The sequence below is a fragment of the Triturus cristatus genome, chromosome 5_1 (assembly GCF_964204655.1).
Source record: "Triturus cristatus chromosome 5_1, aTriCri1.1, whole genome shotgun sequence".
NCBI lineage: Eukaryota > Metazoa > Chordata > Amphibia > Caudata > Salamandridae > Triturus > Triturus cristatus.
The window spans coordinates 493,200,942-493,217,449 of record NC_140587.1 but is presented as its reverse complement, the minus strand read 5'-3'; the positions used below and the strand labels follow the sequence as shown (position 1 = coordinate 493,217,449).

General features: G+C 43.0%; 1 protein-coding gene across 1 annotated transcript in view; it reads left to right on the top strand.

Annotated features, from left to right (window-relative positions):
* The window catches only part of E2F5 (E2F transcription factor 5), a 284,908-nt gene that overhangs the window by 178,571 nt on the left and 89,829 nt on the right, over window positions 1-16,508 (top strand). Inside the window, exon 5 of the mRNA XM_085605342.1 lies at window positions 6,916-6,980. Within this exon, the coding sequence (XP_085461468.1) occupies window positions 6,916-6,980 (65 nt within the window). The remainder of the gene's footprint in view (window positions 1-6,915; window positions 6,981-16,508) is intronic.

The window sequence follows — 16,508 nt, the reverse complement described above, 5'->3', positions numbered from 1 at the left end:
CTTGCACCACTAGTAATAAGAATCAGAAACAGCAGATTCTTAAAAGGCATTAAAATCCAGTCCAGCAAATGCAAGCTATCAAGTTTCCCTGCTCATTAGCTACCCCCAATTCTTGATTACCAACCTCCTAAGTGAGTTAGATTTGTATGGCTCCATATCAGGGTTCAAACTAAACCAAGACAAATCCGAAATTCTACGCCTTTCAAATATGGCCGTTAAAAACATGTTCCACAAATTCAAACAGTAACTATACAAGGTAACATGATTGAGAATTCCCTTCCTAAAGCATATTGATGCTTGTTCTAACCTCAACCAAAAGAAAGTACTAGAAGAAGATAAAAGCAAAACCTCTTAATATCGCTTGGTGAGGCTGACTATGTACTAATAAGATGGTAATAAACCTGATTAATCTTTCTGCCCAACATATGTTTCCTCTGTTTTCCCCCTTCTTTTTTAAAGATGTTAATAAACTCAAATCCTTCCTCTGGAAATGTAAGAGGCCAAAAATCTTGCAAAACAAACCTCCAATTACCAAAACACTTTGCGGGCATTCATTTGAACTTTTACCAAGAGGCAGTAAGACTGGCACAATACTGGCCATTACCCTATGATAACCCAACACTCCGAGTTAAAGCCCAGGTTAAACTTTTTTTTTTTTTTTGTTTTTTTTTTGTTTGTTTCCAAAACCTTTATTCAGCATATGACATCAATACACAGCGTAATGCCTACAACCACAAGTGGCCGGCAGCGTGCTACAAGAAGTGAAGGGAGGTGGTGTACACAGCGATTCGCCTACAACCCAGTAAGGGCAGGCCGCGTCCCGGTACATGCAAATATGCAGTTAGATAGCACAATGGATCTACAACTCAAACAACCTTACAGAACAACGTGAATAAACCCCGCCTCACTAGCCTCATGGTGAAAGTGATCAAGAAAGTTAACACTACGCGCCAACACAAAGAGCATCGAGCATGCTAACGCCCAAACTTATCTGGATGGGGAGTGAGGGGCAGCTTCGCCCGGCAGCTGTGGGTGCAGCAGTAGGTAAGTCTTCAAGGGCCCCCATATATCCCGGGGCCGGGAAGCCTGCGGCAGAAGGTCAGAGTACAGAGCAAGCTGATCTTGCCAAAGAATCATTGTCTTCATCCAGTCCTTGAATTTCGGTGCCCTCCCCCTGCCCCACCTGCAGGCCACCCCCCACTTGGCAAGGAGGAAACAGATAGAGGCAAACCTCCTGTGCGCTACAGGGAGCTTCTCGGTATAACCCAGGACACCCATCAGTGGAGACGGCGGCAGCCGGCCACCCAACATTTCCCCAACGGCGACAAATACTTGCTCCCAATATTCCTGAAGGGCTGGGCAACTCCAGGCCAAGTGTAACAAGTCTGCGTCGTCTGCCCGACACCTGTCGCACCTGGCATCCGCCCGCAGCCCAAACCGCCTCAAACGGGCAGGCGTATAGTAGTATCTCTGCACATATTTAAAGTGCGTAATGCGCAGCCGGCTGCTAGCAGACACCTTCTCTATCTGCGTGCAACAATGGAGCCACTCCCGGTCCGAGATCTCTTGTCCCAATTCCTGAGACCATCGAGCATGCGCAGCGCTCTGCGATGTACCTAATTCAGCGTATAGTGATCTATAGAGGGTGGAGACCAAGTGGGACGCAGTCAGCACTCCCATCAGTATATGCATCTGGGGAAGCACCGGCGGTTCTCGCGGGTAGTCAGGGGTGCAGGCACGCATCCCCTCTCGCAGGCGTGCAAACAGAAATGTTTCCATAGCATCGGGGGGGGGGGCGCTCCGGGCATAGCTGCTGGAGGGTAGCAAATGTCCCATTGGGATAGATATCTCCCCACGTACTGATTCCCCGCCGACGTTGGAATTTGTGGAAGATGCCCTCCCGCAGGAGGGACAATTGGGGGTGGAATGCCAACGGCATCCGGGGGGAGTAGATCATTGGGTTCTGCATTTTGCGCGCCATCCACCCCCCACGCCTGTACAGTGCAGTCTATGGTTGTGGGGCCCTGTGTTCGCCTCGGTGTGTGCTGCAAGAGCGCCACCTCCAGCGGGATGGGGTCAGCCAACCAGTGCTCCACAGCCATGTGGGCCGTGTATTTCGGACCTTTACACCAATAATGCGCATAGTGCGCCTTGGCACACATGTAGTATAATTCAAAGTTAGGCAGTTCAAGTCCGCCCGCCGCGTACGGGCTTGCCAACGTTTCCCATTTTATCCGTGGCTGCTTGCCGCCCCACACAAGGCGCAAAAGTTCCATCTGCAGCGCAGAAAAGAAGGGTCGGCCCGGGAAGTAGGGTATGTTCAGGAAGTAATATAGGAACTTAGGCAACACCACCATCTTAACCAACGAGATCCTGTCAGCAATGGAGAGCGGCAAGCCCAGGTTAAACTTGATACTTGCACACCCAATCCCACTTCTTTGTTCTCCTTGACTATTAATAGAAGAGATTTTTCTTCCACTCCTGTCCCCTCGACAATAAAGAAAAGTATCATCCAATATGAAAATGGACAAGGGATCACGAAAATAGATTGTTTCAAAACTCTCCTCTGGCTTAACATTATTTTATTTTCTTCCAGTCCCCACCCATTCTGTAAATCTTGGATGAATTACAGCATTTATACTATTCTGCGAGGGTGAGTCAAAAGGAGTGTATGTGTTTGGCAGGTTGGTGGAGGATCAGTTGATGGTTGAGGTAGGCAGGTCCTAGGTCGTGGAGGGCTTTGTAGGCATGCATTAGGTTCTTGAACTGGCATCTGTTCTGGATGGGGAGCCAGTGGAGGTCTCAGTTGGGGGGTGATGTGGGTTAGTTTGGGAGGTCCAGGATGTGTCTGGGTGCGTCGTTCTGTATGGTCTGGAGTCTTCTGAAGAGCTGGATGGATATGCCAGCGTAGAGGCTGTTGCTGCTAGGACCTGAGTGACGGTCTTTCTGGTTTTGGTGGGATCCATCTGAAGATTCTGCGAAGTGTGTAGAAGCAGGAGGAGGCTACTGCGTTAGCTTGTCGTTTCATATTCAGTTGGCTGTTGAGGTTGCGTGTATGGCTGGTCGGTGTGGGTCCAAGTTCTGCAGGCCACCACCTGTGGTCCCATGTGGAAGGCCCCAAGAATCTTTTCAAAGCTGCTTTCCAAAACATTGGTCACTGCTGGTGCATTAAAGGTGTAAATGTTAACATGGAAAATATGCATCTTCTTTGTCCTAAAGTGGTTGCCCACTGGAGCACAGTTTCTAAAGACCTAACCATCACAATGCCAAACTACAACTTTTCTCTCAAAGACCTCTTCCTCTTATCCCTATACCTATCCCCTTGCAAATTCCTAAACAAGACCAAAGTCAAACTACTGGGCCTGCCGACTACAATTGCAATTAAATAAATAACCACTTACTGGAAAAAGACTAAACCACCTCTTTTTCACAGCAGTGCAATGCAGTCTGGTTCAATCACAGAATCAAAATTACGTTGCCTAAAATGGACCCCTAAGCATGCACTTAAGAGAACTAGGGTCTCCATTTGCTGTTTCATTTACCAACATAAATTGGCCTGACATGAATTGTGAATCGATTCCAGATACTGTATTTGTTATGTTGCCTTACACATTCTTCCCCTTTGTTTCTTTCTTGTTTGTTTTATGTAGGATGCTTAGTGACATGCTGATTACCTTTATTCGATTGAGTTTTAAAATTTTAATAAAAAAATCTTAATAGGAAAATCTTCTAACTTTGAGACCAGTTCACAAAGGCATTTAGGAATATGAGAAGTATTACCACCGTAGTACTACTTCATAAAAAGTGTTCCAAAATGCCCACCCCCTATTAAAAAGCATATATTCCCAACTAAGATGTTTTCTGGCCAAGTCACTAAACCATTTAAGATTATGTCAAGTAGTGCTACCGCAGAGTTGCTTCACACAAATGCCTTTGTGAATCTGCCCACTTGTTCTCTTCATGCATGATCCATAGCTCATTCATTTCTAGGTTTTCTCATTAACTCCAACTTAACTTTGTGCCAGTTTCTACTTCCACTGCTGTGGCTCTGAAATCTGAAGTTTGTGTTTCTGTGCACATGGTCTTGTGCTACTCACATCTCTGTTCTGCACTTTACAACCTTTAGCAATGTAGAGATATACTGTAATTCATCCAGGATTTCATAAAGCTGCATGTTATAAAGTTAAGACATTGGCACTTATGAGTTCTTCAGTCTTTTTTTTGTTTTTGTTTTGATGTAAGAAAGTTAGTTTTCTGTAGGAGAATTATATAGCTTGTGCTGTTTGAGCAAAGCCATCGCTGGTTTCTTTTTTGATAGTTGTTCAAACCACTTGCATTATCTTCAAAAGAAACCTTCTAGTTTGACGTTAAGTAACCGCTTTTAGTAACAAAGAATCTCTTCAAATCGTTATGAGTGGAATATAATTTTCACTATATTTCCACATTATTCCCTGCATACTACATATCCACCTCCATTTTTCTTCAGACTTCCAGAGGTGCCACTTTTTGCCATCCCTCCAGAATTCTGAGGGCCCTGCCAGTCTTGACCCGCCGGAAAATCCCTCCCTTTAAACTTTAGATGCCATGATATATCACCTAGCATGTGATCTTTTATCCTGTATTCTGCAGTTAGCCAGCATCTTTTGAGAATGCTTATTGGCCTTTGGGACATAGGAGGAAAAACAAAATGTTTGAGTTGTCAAATCACTTGAAAGCACAAGCAACACAAACATTTTTATTACATTTTCAATAACCTTGATCAGGTTTATACCATCTTCTATATATTCCATAATTCCCACAAACTGTAGATTACATTTTCAGGAACAATTTTCATGCTTTTCTTGTTTTTTCTTAATTAGTTGTATTTCCTTGCTAAATGAATATACATTCCCTTGAATATTATAGTCTTCTAAGACAGAAATTCCTTGCTTTAATTCCATCATTCTGTATAGGTATTCAGCCAAATTTCCATCCAGTTTCTCAATGTGTTTATTAATAATTGAGGTCATTCATATTTGAGTTGTTTTGGTATCTTTTACCTCAGATAGAATATAATTCAGCATATGTAAAACTGCATTTTGTTGATTTTATGATCTTGTTTGTGGTATCTTAGGCATTAAGTTCTATAGCTTTCCTTCTCATATCTTGCACTAAAATATTTTGTGTTGCTAGATCATCTTGTGCTGGTAAATTAGTACCATTAATCCTTTCATTTGCTTGATCTGAACTAGCAAACTGAGTGACTGCTCTTTGGCCCAGAGGATCAACCCAACTTCGCATTTTAATTACACTTCCACCTGACATAAACCGATTGACTGACTTCCTATTAATGTAACCTTTAAAATTCAGTGGATCTTCGTTGGCTTCAATCCCTTTATCTGTTTTTAATGACATTCATCTTTATCGCTTTGTCCAATAGAAACTGACAAATTTCTCTCCTTGAGAGTTGAGGCTGCTGTAACTTCCAGTAACTCAGTAGCTCTGGATATTTTATTAGTCTTGAATAAATTGTCAATGTTTAACTTCTCTTTAGGCCCTCCACAACTGACCTCTGTAGATCTATCCTCAAGAGGTACACTATAGTGTCCCCTACTTAAAAACAAAAATTGATATAAATATAAGCTATTTTTCATCTATCTGCTTTATTTCCTGCATCACCCTATTCCTATGTAAGTCAGATATAGGATCCTTTATAGCAGATGCATGTGCTGATGCGGACAATGACACAGGTAAAGGCATCTATACAGATACAGATGTTGACATCACGCTATGACCAATAGCAAAACTGATGTGAATTCTGACATAGATTTATTTGCAGGAGCAGATGAGTATCTGCTTACTGCGGACAATACCAAGGGGCTAGTCATCACCTCAGTTGATTCTGCCTCATCGAAATTGCCCCATGGAAGTTGTTTCCTGAGCATTATATGGCTCAATTTCCTGTACCTTTACGTCTTTCATATGGATATTATGGGTCTCTTTTAACTGAACTGCAGTCATGTGAAAGGAGCCAGCCGTCCTATATAGACTTCGTTAGGAGGCATCATTCATTGCTTGCAGTAATTCTTTACAACTGGAGTTTATTTTTACCCAAATTATTTTACTTCCTTTTTATTGGAAAGATATTTTGTTTACAGGGTAAATATTTTCCTTGATATGTAGGACTTTGTCTAATGTCTCTCTCTCCCCAGTTGGTTCAAGTGGAACAATCTGCACCCGGAGCCACAAAACAAGGGAACAAACACTAAACCATACCTTTACCTTCCAGTTAAGACGCTGGCCTAGATACCTGAGCATGTTACTCAATAAGTGAGGCCCACCATGAACTTGTCTGCCACTTGAGAAAGACTATGCCCCCTTAAGCATCAGTGGTGGATTGTTGGCGTATTGGCTGTTTCCTGGCCGACCAAGGCAAAATTGATTGAATCGCTACTGATATCGAGGTCTTGGAAGGCTGTTTTAGATATTAACATGTCTAAAGTGGGTAATAGGGAGAGTGCTCCCTGTTTAGTTGTACAGCATTCTAGAGCTTGACAGAAAAACCCGGGGCACGCTTGTGCCCAAGTTGATTATTTTGCTAAATTATTTATTACTGCAATAAAGGGGCATTTTGTTGAACTCTCAGTTCATCTGAGGTGCTGCAGCAGAGACCATAAAACCATGTCTAGGAGAATACTACGGAACTGTTATTTTATTTGATTGTGTATGCCAGGTGCTCGTTACCACATTTAATGTCCTGCTATAGTGATGTGTGTAATAGGCAATATCAGGGCACTTTGTTTTCCTTTAGGGAATAGAGTCTCTAAGATTTAGGCAAATAAAAAAATGCTGTGGGACTGGTGCAGACGGCTAAATCAAATTGTGTTTTTAAATTTAAATCTGAATACTAAATTTTCCAATTTTCCTATTGACCAGGGGACACACTGTTAGCAATTCAGGCACCTTCTGGCACACAATTGGAGGTCCCGATTCCTGAAATGGTATGTAACAGCTTGCCAAACATTCTTTTTGAGAGCTATTTAAATTTGCAGTTTTAATGTTCTTTTCATTGCAATGAAAATGAGTAACCTGGTCTTTTTGAAAATAGGCCACATTGTCTTTATAAGCACAGTTAAACTATCGGGCTCGTACTTGATCATATAATTTTTCTGATGAATCTACGTCCGGATATATAGATGGTGTGTGATACCGCATACTGTACTTTATGCCATAATTGCTGGAAAGATGTGAATGATGTACGGTATATTAAATCTGAAAATGTAAATAAAAATGTTACAAAAAAAAAAAAAGCACAGTTAAAGTATTTCTTAAAAGGGAAAGCCAAATTTGAATATGGTGAACATTGAGACTCAAGGCCATACACCTGGGAGCTCATATCGCAACATGTAATTGACTGCTGTGACTAAATGTTAGGTCTTCTTGGTTCCATAGTTCCGAAATATCCTTATTTGAATTTCCGTAATCCTTTTGTGATTAAACAGTGTTCAGAAATGATCGTATGGAAGCAGCCTCCAGTTTTTGGACAGTTACCTTCATGTTTTTTTTTTACTGTCCCTCAGTAGTAAATGTTATGTAACAGTGAGTTTCATCAATCCAGGAGATAATCTTGATGTTGTCTTACAGCAACTTCATTGGTCATACACGTCGGCCTTTCTTCTTAATATCAGTGCAAGTTTGGAATTATTACTGTTAAAAAGAGAGAATCCAGTCTGCACTCCAACTTGCTATCAGTGTAGGCGCTTTTTTTTGTTAATTTTCTTATATAGCATGTTTGTCCAACTATATGCTGAGGAATAACACAATCTCAACGATAAATTCCATGAATGTATCTGTTGTCTCCATTGCAAAAAGGTGAACTCATAGTTACTCAAAACAGCATCAGCAATTTAGTGTTGAACCTCTGGCGATTAATATATCATTTATGTTTAGTCCAAGAATACCCATATGCGGTACCAGCACAGTAATCTCTCACAACTTTCAACAAGGGGCCAAACCACAATTGAATGTTACAATTGTCTTAAGTTTGTCAGAAGGTAGATTGTGAATGTTGAGGAAATTCTGACCTACCTATTCTGTTTTAAGCCCAAGGTGATCTTGCTTGGGTTTTAGGAGAGGAGGATCATTAAGTCTTTCTCACTAGATCTACTCATTGTAGCCAAACTTTTTTATAGTGTCCAAAAAAAAAGCTAGATGAGTGTCATCCTTCAGCAGTGGAGACTAGAAAGTCCAAGTGTTGGTGGGCAGGCGTTGTAACTAGTTCTTCTTTCTATTCCTCCCTCATATCAGTTAGCTGCTCTGGTGCTGGAGTTTGGCTGTTCTAGCTGTTTTATTGTCTGATGGCTTGCATAGGAACTTTATGTTGAGCTTTAGTCATAGCTCAGCCTTTTTCAGTACTGCCTGTAATTACACTCTTCAAAGTACATCTTGGGTTCTCTGGTTGTGGAGTGTCTGGAGTTATTTCCAGGAGCTAGTGTGTGTGCACTACTCTTCTCCCATGGATATACAAATTAACTCTGCTGCTTTTTATCGCAGTGTCCTCAGATTAGCTGAGTTCAAAGAGAGCTTAGTGAGTGAAGAAACTTCAGCTTTTTCCGTTCATTTCTGCTGTTTTGCTTTTTAATGTAAAACTAGTCATAGCTAATAATAAAGATCTTGAACCATAACTTTGTCAAACTGCAGGATAGGCATAAAGAAAAGGCATCAGAAGGCCTGCCCCAAAGAGGATGGGCCTCCAGACGCCTGAAGCTGAAGGCCCTGTTGCAGATGGGATGCAGACAAGGACAAAACCACCAGTTCACAAAATGCTAGTGTGTTGTACACACTGTTTGCACTTGATTAAGGGCATAAATCAATTAGATGAGTTCCAAACGCTTACGTAGAACTGGGTTCCAGCTTGTTTGTAGAATCTCTGTACTGGAATAATCCACTGCATCCTGCAACTTCCTTAGGACATGGGAGGCGCCCAGAAGTTTCTGCTATCTGGGAGTATAGGAATGGGTTCTGAGCTAAATGTCTTACTATCCAGTGTTGGGTTTCCTTGAAGGTCCCTACCATCCTCTGCTGTAGGCTCATACTCTGGAAATTATTCCTAAATTATTCGGTCTGATGGCGGAGCCAGTGAAGGCTGTATCTACATAAACTCAGCACTTAACTCTTAATGCAGCAGTGAGACATGGGGTTGGCAAATGGGACATCTGCTGATTTTTGGCGATGGCCGGCATCCACCAATCCCTAATTGACCCTCTCAGTTTCTGACTTCTTGTCGGAAACGCAATTATAAATTTGGGTAGGCGTACCGCTGCCAATTTAAAATGTCCAGTTTAATTATGTAACAGCACAGTTAAATGAGAATCTCTTCTCCTGGCAGGTGTGGCATTAGAAGTTGGTAATTCCCAGAGAAGCATGTGCTATGTCCAAGCTCTACCAGCCATCAAGAATTTTTTTTAACAAAACACAATAACATTTCCAAACTAATTTTGAAAAAAATAATACAAAGGTAATAGGCAAAATTACACGTGCTTAAAATAGATTAAAGGAACCAAGATTTTTAAGAGGCAAACGTCGAAAAATGCCTGCAAGAACAAAAGTCAGTCTGTTTGTGCATTACCTAAAAATCACAAATGAGTCCGCCCTTGTATATGAAATGAAAACGACCAAATGTTATCAGCTGTTATGACTCAGAGGCTAGGATTTCGGAGGCAAATTAGGTAATCTGCACAGGTACATCCTAAGGCTTCAAACCTTTCTGGCGCTCTTCTGTGGAATTCTCACCACATCTCCAAGAGTGTGACACCCCTCGTTTCCCAGTTTTCTTGCTGCTGCCTAGTGTTCCAGCAATTCATCATGATGTTGAGAAAGTCACTCCTTGCTTCTCCTACAGCCCTCAGGCCATTAGGCTAGGGCGGCTTCTAGACACCATGTCTGTCTTTACCCAAGGCTCGCACAGCACATCTTTGTGTTTGCTCATTAAAGCCAGACCTACTGACTTTACCCCTGCGTGTTAGACTTTGCTTCATAATTATTATCCCCATAGAACAATAGTTTTTGAGGTGTGTGGGACTCTGTCCCAAAAGTGCTTAACCCTAGATGAATTCCCGTTGGGAAAAAATTAAAAGTTACAGCAGTGGATTTTCATGAAACCTGAATGTGGTGATACAGGCTGGTCCAGCTAGCAATCCATTTGTGGTTTCTTAAAAATATGTTGTCTGCTAAAAATGAAGGATGGTCAAATGGAGTGAAAAGGAAATCTATATGGTTGTAAATTCACAAGTGGACAGGCGGTGTTTAACTTGCTCCACATGGACGCTCGGTGCAGCTAGCATGGGTAGATCTATCACTACGCCCGAAGGCAACCGTTCAAGGATTTGGCCGTGCACAGCTGGTTTGAGTGGGATGAGGGCTAGGTTCATTATATCGTAAACCCAAAAATTAATTGAAAACAACTTTGTTAGATGTAAGTTATGGTTACCCTCGTTTATAATCTATTTACGTTTTGTGTAATTGAAAAACAACGGAAAAAAACTCACAGTACCATAAAAGTGACTTTATTGTTACAGTGCAAGACCTAAAAACCACTGAATTGCCGTATGTATGGTAATCTGTGAATACTATAGTTCACTTATTATGCACCCCTCATGACCTCTTAATTGATATCACTGATGACATCTGAAATTTCATTGATTACATTGTTGACATCACTGATGACATCAACAGTGAGTGTGGTTTAGGTGGTACTGGTGACTTCACACAAGCTGTATTCATTCTTCACTATCAGCAATCAAAGGTTGTATGCAGTAGTTGCTTTCGCCTTGTGATTAATGGGAATATTGACAAAAAATAGTTGCACACAGTCAGAGGTTAGTCATATGGTATGGCAGAAGGTTACAGTCTGCACACTCTTTCCCCAATGTTCTTCAGATTTGGTTGGTAATGTGAACTTACAATTGAGGGAGGAGTTATTAAAAAATAATAAAACGGTGGCAGCAGCACATAAATGCTGATTGATGGTGGTGTACAGATGCCACAGAATTGCATCCCTTTTCCCCAGCATCAATTACAGTTAGCTGTGTGTGGGTTGTTCTTGAAGTTGGAAGGTAGGGTGATCGTGCACGAGTCTAGAGCTGCTTAGGTAAGAGGTAAGCATTTCATTTAATGTTAGACCCTTAGGTTAGAGCAACAGCAGGTAGATTTTCTCAGGGGTCTACTCTTCTTCAACTGCTTCTATCGCCTAGCTTCCACACCCACATCCTGTTACATCAGTCACTACCAGCATTCTAGACTCCAGCTCAGGAATACAGGGAAGGAGGAAACACTGCGAACTACAGTCATGTTCAGTATCTAGGAGTGTGGTCTTCTACCATTTCTTGTGCTCAGTCCATGCACACACATTCAGAAACATGCATTATCTTTATACTCTGATGCCATCGACGATTTGGCTTTTAAATTCTTCATTGTGACAATAGCATTGCTTTCACTCCATTTAAAGATGTGCATTTATGTATGTGTATATACATTTTTTATTTGCTGGTGTGCAATTATTGGAGATCTACTGTGATCTGGAGTACCTCTGTAATGCTTCACATTCCCCTGCCATCTGATGATGGGCTCCAACGTTTGCAAGTTGTTTTTGTTTGAAGAAGGCTTACGAGTCACAACATGTGATGTGACTCCATAATGTACATTGCGCATGGGCACTGACTCCATATTCAATACTTTTTTTCTCCCATGGGGTTCAGAAGGTCACCGAGTCTGCTCTAATATTATTGTTTTCCTAACAAGATTTGCATCTGGCCTATTCGGTAACTCATCCAACGAACTGCATCGGGTTCCATGGAGCTTAGGCATTGCGTTCATAGTCTTCAACCTCAATGAAGACAGCAGTCAATGCCTCGAGGCATGAAGTACCTAGCGTCCTTAAGAACTCAGCACCATTTTGAGATTTCAGTCACCTGAGAATGTTGCACAAGTGAGGAAATGGATATCTTTCTGGAACAGTCCCCTCTGCTACTCAAAATACCATTGGGCAACCCACCTCGAAGTGTGTAATCTGTGCCTGTCCCCCGACTGCATCAAAGCCTCTTGCCTGTCTTACCACGTTTTTCACTCCAAAAAGACCCTTTGGTACTAGGAGAGGACTCCCGCATCTGTTGTAATCGGGAGGGGGCAACTTCACTGATAGCTAAGGGTCCATTCCCTATGCGTCACCATACTTGCTTTCCGCTGTAACCTTTCCTCACCAAATACGAGCATGACATGTATGATAGGCTTCCCATTCTGCAGAAGGTCTTTTATTGTTTCTTTTTGTTACAAGTTCCCCAGTTGGGTCATTTGTTTTGGAGTCATTTCATGTTGTTGTTATTTGGTATCATTTTCAAATGTTTGCAGTGAAACTTTGTGCATCTAATATCATTTGAACACCCTGAATTCTTGCTGGTTAACCCCACACAATTTTTTTGTAACGTACTATATATTATGGTTCATGTACTTTGAGTTATGGCTAGCATTGTGCACCGTGAATATTTTTATATTCCTGTATAGGACTGTCTTGAATTTGCTTTTTACATGAGACCTGTGTTACACAAATTGAAAATACCTATAAAGATACTTAAAAAAAAAAACACACCATTTGGTACCTCGAGAACTCCGATGGGGAAACTGCAGGATGCAGTGCCAGGCACTCTGGACATATTTGGGCAGGAACATTTCCTCCGCACCCATGAACAAGACGACGTAAAGCCGTCAGAGCTTTTCACAGCGCAACCATACTGGAGACTGTGTTGTTGAGTGAATCACTCTGCTAGCATATGGAGGATGTCAGCCTGTCATTGAAAACTGGTCTTGCGTGAAAACCATGGCCAGCGTCGTGAGTATACCTTCTGCCCCTGAAACTCAGTCAGAGAGACACTGGCATCGAGCCCTGAACAGAACACAGGTGTTTGTACTAGGCCAGCCACAGGCCAGCGCTGCCCTTGGGCTCTAGTCGGTACCAACAGAAAGGTTTGGAGCCCGCCAAACCTCTATACAAGGGCGTCAGTCCCATCACCTGATCAGCACCAGAGGTATCATTCTAGGCTGACTCTGACAACTCCATCGGCACCTGCCCACAAGACCCGGGTGGTGCAAAAACAGTCTCTGTTTCGCAAACCACCTCAGCTCCGAAACCCTCCTCAGCTCTGAAGGCAAGGGAATAAAATAAACCACTCTCGATGCCTTTGCAATCAGGATATTGAAGCTGCGATTGTGGAGAAGCTTCAACAGGAGTTGGATGCCAGACAAAAGCGACACTTCATTCACCCGGTCACTGGTGAGATCTTTATTCTTCCACTGACTCCACTACCAGCTTCACAGCTTATTCCATGAAAAAGGAGAGCTTACCTTCTAGGGGGAACCTCTTTCAAGGAATTTTCAGCCCTGCCAACTAACAGAGCCCATCTCCACCACCTCCTCAACCTCCATCACGCCCATGCACCTTCTCCATTACCTCTGCCAGTCACCAAAGGCGTCTTGCTTTTTGGATTCAGAGCCAAGTAGCTCCTATGGTGCTGTCGACCTCTATGGTCAACTGCAGGTAAAGATCCTACTGACGACCCCTGGGATGACTACAATGTCAATCTCCCAGGCATCCCGACCTCGACCATTATCCAGATCCAGTCAGGCCCCCACCTCACGAAGGCATTACAGCTTATCATGAGGTCTTCCAGAGGACTGCCTGCAAAGAGATGCTCCCAAATCTGAGGACACATTCCAATTTCTCCTTAAGCTTAAGGGCTTGTAAAAATCCACCCCTGAAAATGTAAAGGAGCCGGTTGAGGCCAAAGTGTTCTCTCCAAGGGTCAAGAAGAAATGTAAACCCACTCCCAGTGACCCAATGTACATTAGGGGACCGATTCCTCTGGACTCACTGGTAGTACACACTTCAGGAAAATGCGCCTCAACCCAGGCCACCAGCGATGTGCCTCTTCCAGATCAGGAGAGCAAGAAGTTAGCTACCGCAGTCAAGAGAGGGTCAGTTAGAACAGCAACCCAGTGACAAATAGCCAATTCAATAGCATTCCTCTCCCTCTACGACAGGCTGCAATGGGAAGAGATGAGCACCTCCCTGAGCAGCACAGGATGCTTAGGGAGTAGATAGTGCCTGGTCATCTCCAATGCCATCATTTACTGTACTTTGGATGCTGTAAACACCGCATCCTGTGGTATTAACACCAGCTCAGAAATCAGTGGGGGAGGGAGAAGCTAGCTGTTGTCCCACTCAGCTTCCCAAGTAACATCAATAAATCAAGAGGAGTGGGAAAACGGTGTCAAATCACAGGATCTCCAACGGAAATTGTTGTGGGACCCTCAACAGTTGGGTTCAGTCAATGGCATTTTTCCCCGCTGACATACTGATGACTGATGGTAACATCATCAAGTCTGCCCTCCACCAGGACGGAGCATCTCTCAAACTAGAGACAGTTTAGGATCCTTAATATAGAAATTGTGTTTAAAATTACTTCCTACCTCCAAAAACCTGTGGCTTTATTAAAAGTGGGGGTAGTGGCAAGTTCATAAAAGACAAAGGATGTGTGCAGAGAGAGATTTAATGTCCCACACATCTAAGTAAAATATCTGGTCAGCCTGTTTCAGCCTGCAGGATTTGATCCAAATAAATCCAAATAAGAGGCCACTACAGGTTCACGGCAAGGACAAACAGTCTTGAAAGAGCGTGCAGGCAAAGCATAAGATTCACGCCAGTCAGGCAGAAGAAATGAAGACGTCCATGGAGATAGGTGAAATTTGTAGAGTCCTTGAAGTTTGCCACTTGACTTGTAGTGGATGTGACCAAAGGCAGGAAGCATTGCCCTGTCAATGGGCTGTCCAGTGAATCTGGACACTGGTGGGGCAGCAGGGTACACAATCATTGAAGGGTTCTTTTATAAGTATAATCTTGAATGAAAGTTCCTTAGAAGTAGCTTGAAGTAAGTCCTCATGCGTAGTTGTGTCGAAGGTAAGGAATTCCAGCAGACGTGGTTAGGTTAAAGATGAATAAGTTTATTATTGTTAGATGTTAAGTAGGATTTTCCAGTAAAGATGTATATAAGCCCCACCAGGAGCAGCCTCCCTGCTGCTCAGCCCAGGATCCAAATGACACTCCCTCACACAGCAGTCACCACATTCCATTACATCATCATCCACACCAACATTCTATCCTACACATTCACTCCGGTTGAGCAGCAGAGGCAGAGAAACAGGGAAGATGCATAGTGTGAAAACCCAGGATATAACAAGTGCGCCTCCTCACTTGCATATGCTTGCGCCGTGCAGTCTCACGCAAGGTCGAGGGATATGATCCCCATGCTCTGCCATTTTTAGAGGATGTTAGTTTCTTACAGGTGAATCACGTTATTTTGGTTAGATCCCTGCTCCAACTTAGAAGACCTTTGTAGTCCCTGAAACAAAACTCCGGATTTTACCAACTGTAACCACATTGCTAATGCAGGTAGGGTTTTTGTAAGTATATAATTTTGGTACGACATTGAAATTACTATTTTCACTAGTGCCTCTCTGACAACAACAGGGTCATTTAACTTTCACCTCCGCACTCCTAAAGGATTTCTGTCAACTCCTGGCAAACCCTCTGTAAAATGGGTTGAATAGAAGTTATATTTCCTCAATTACAAATCTTGAAGATCGTTTCGGATCTGTGTCAGCCCAAAGTGAAAACAAGAATCTTAATGCACTGTTTGAGCCCTGAAGGGTTGCAAATTTTATAATAAATTCCAGAAAGTGGAAAGGAATGCTAGGGATAGTGAGGTTTTCAAGAGTGTTATTTTAGACTTAGACAAACATTTCTCTCCTACAGTTTGAATAGCAGTGTTGAGGCACACCTTTTTTCAACGGAAGAAGGAGAAATTTAAGAGAATTAGATAGACATCTAGCCTCAGATTCCCTACCTTTGTATTTCCCAGGCAGACTGGATCCTGATGATTTTTCTTGAGGCAATTCCCCTGCGTGCAGGTAGGTGGTATCGGTCAGCTCCATGTGATGATGTCGGCTTGGTCTGCGCCAGAAGTGATGTCCGCGTCACCTATTTAGGCCCCACCTCGGTGTGCTGACGTCCGTTCATTTCTTTCTGTGCCATTCACGTGCCGATCTGTGAAGGGAGCGACACTCTGTCACTTTTTGACAGGATTTTTCGACTTTGTGTCAACCCTTTTTTTCTTTGGTTTACAAAAGACTTCAAAATTCAAGCTGGGCAGCGCCTGTCACCATGACTCTACGTGGGAGCCTCTGCATTCTCAGTCTCGTTCTCCCCTCTTTTCCGGGAGCCAAAGCGACACCCGCTCAATTTAAAGAATTATATGAGGCCAAGCACCTCATTTTTGAGTGGCCCGACCCCTCTGGCACACCTTCGGTCCCCGCAGAGGCAGTGGGGGCTCCATCGGGTTCCGTGTCGGCAGCTCCAGCCCGAAGTCCTCCACTGGATTGGGCCATGGATCCAGACCGGCACCACTCGTGCCATTGTGACC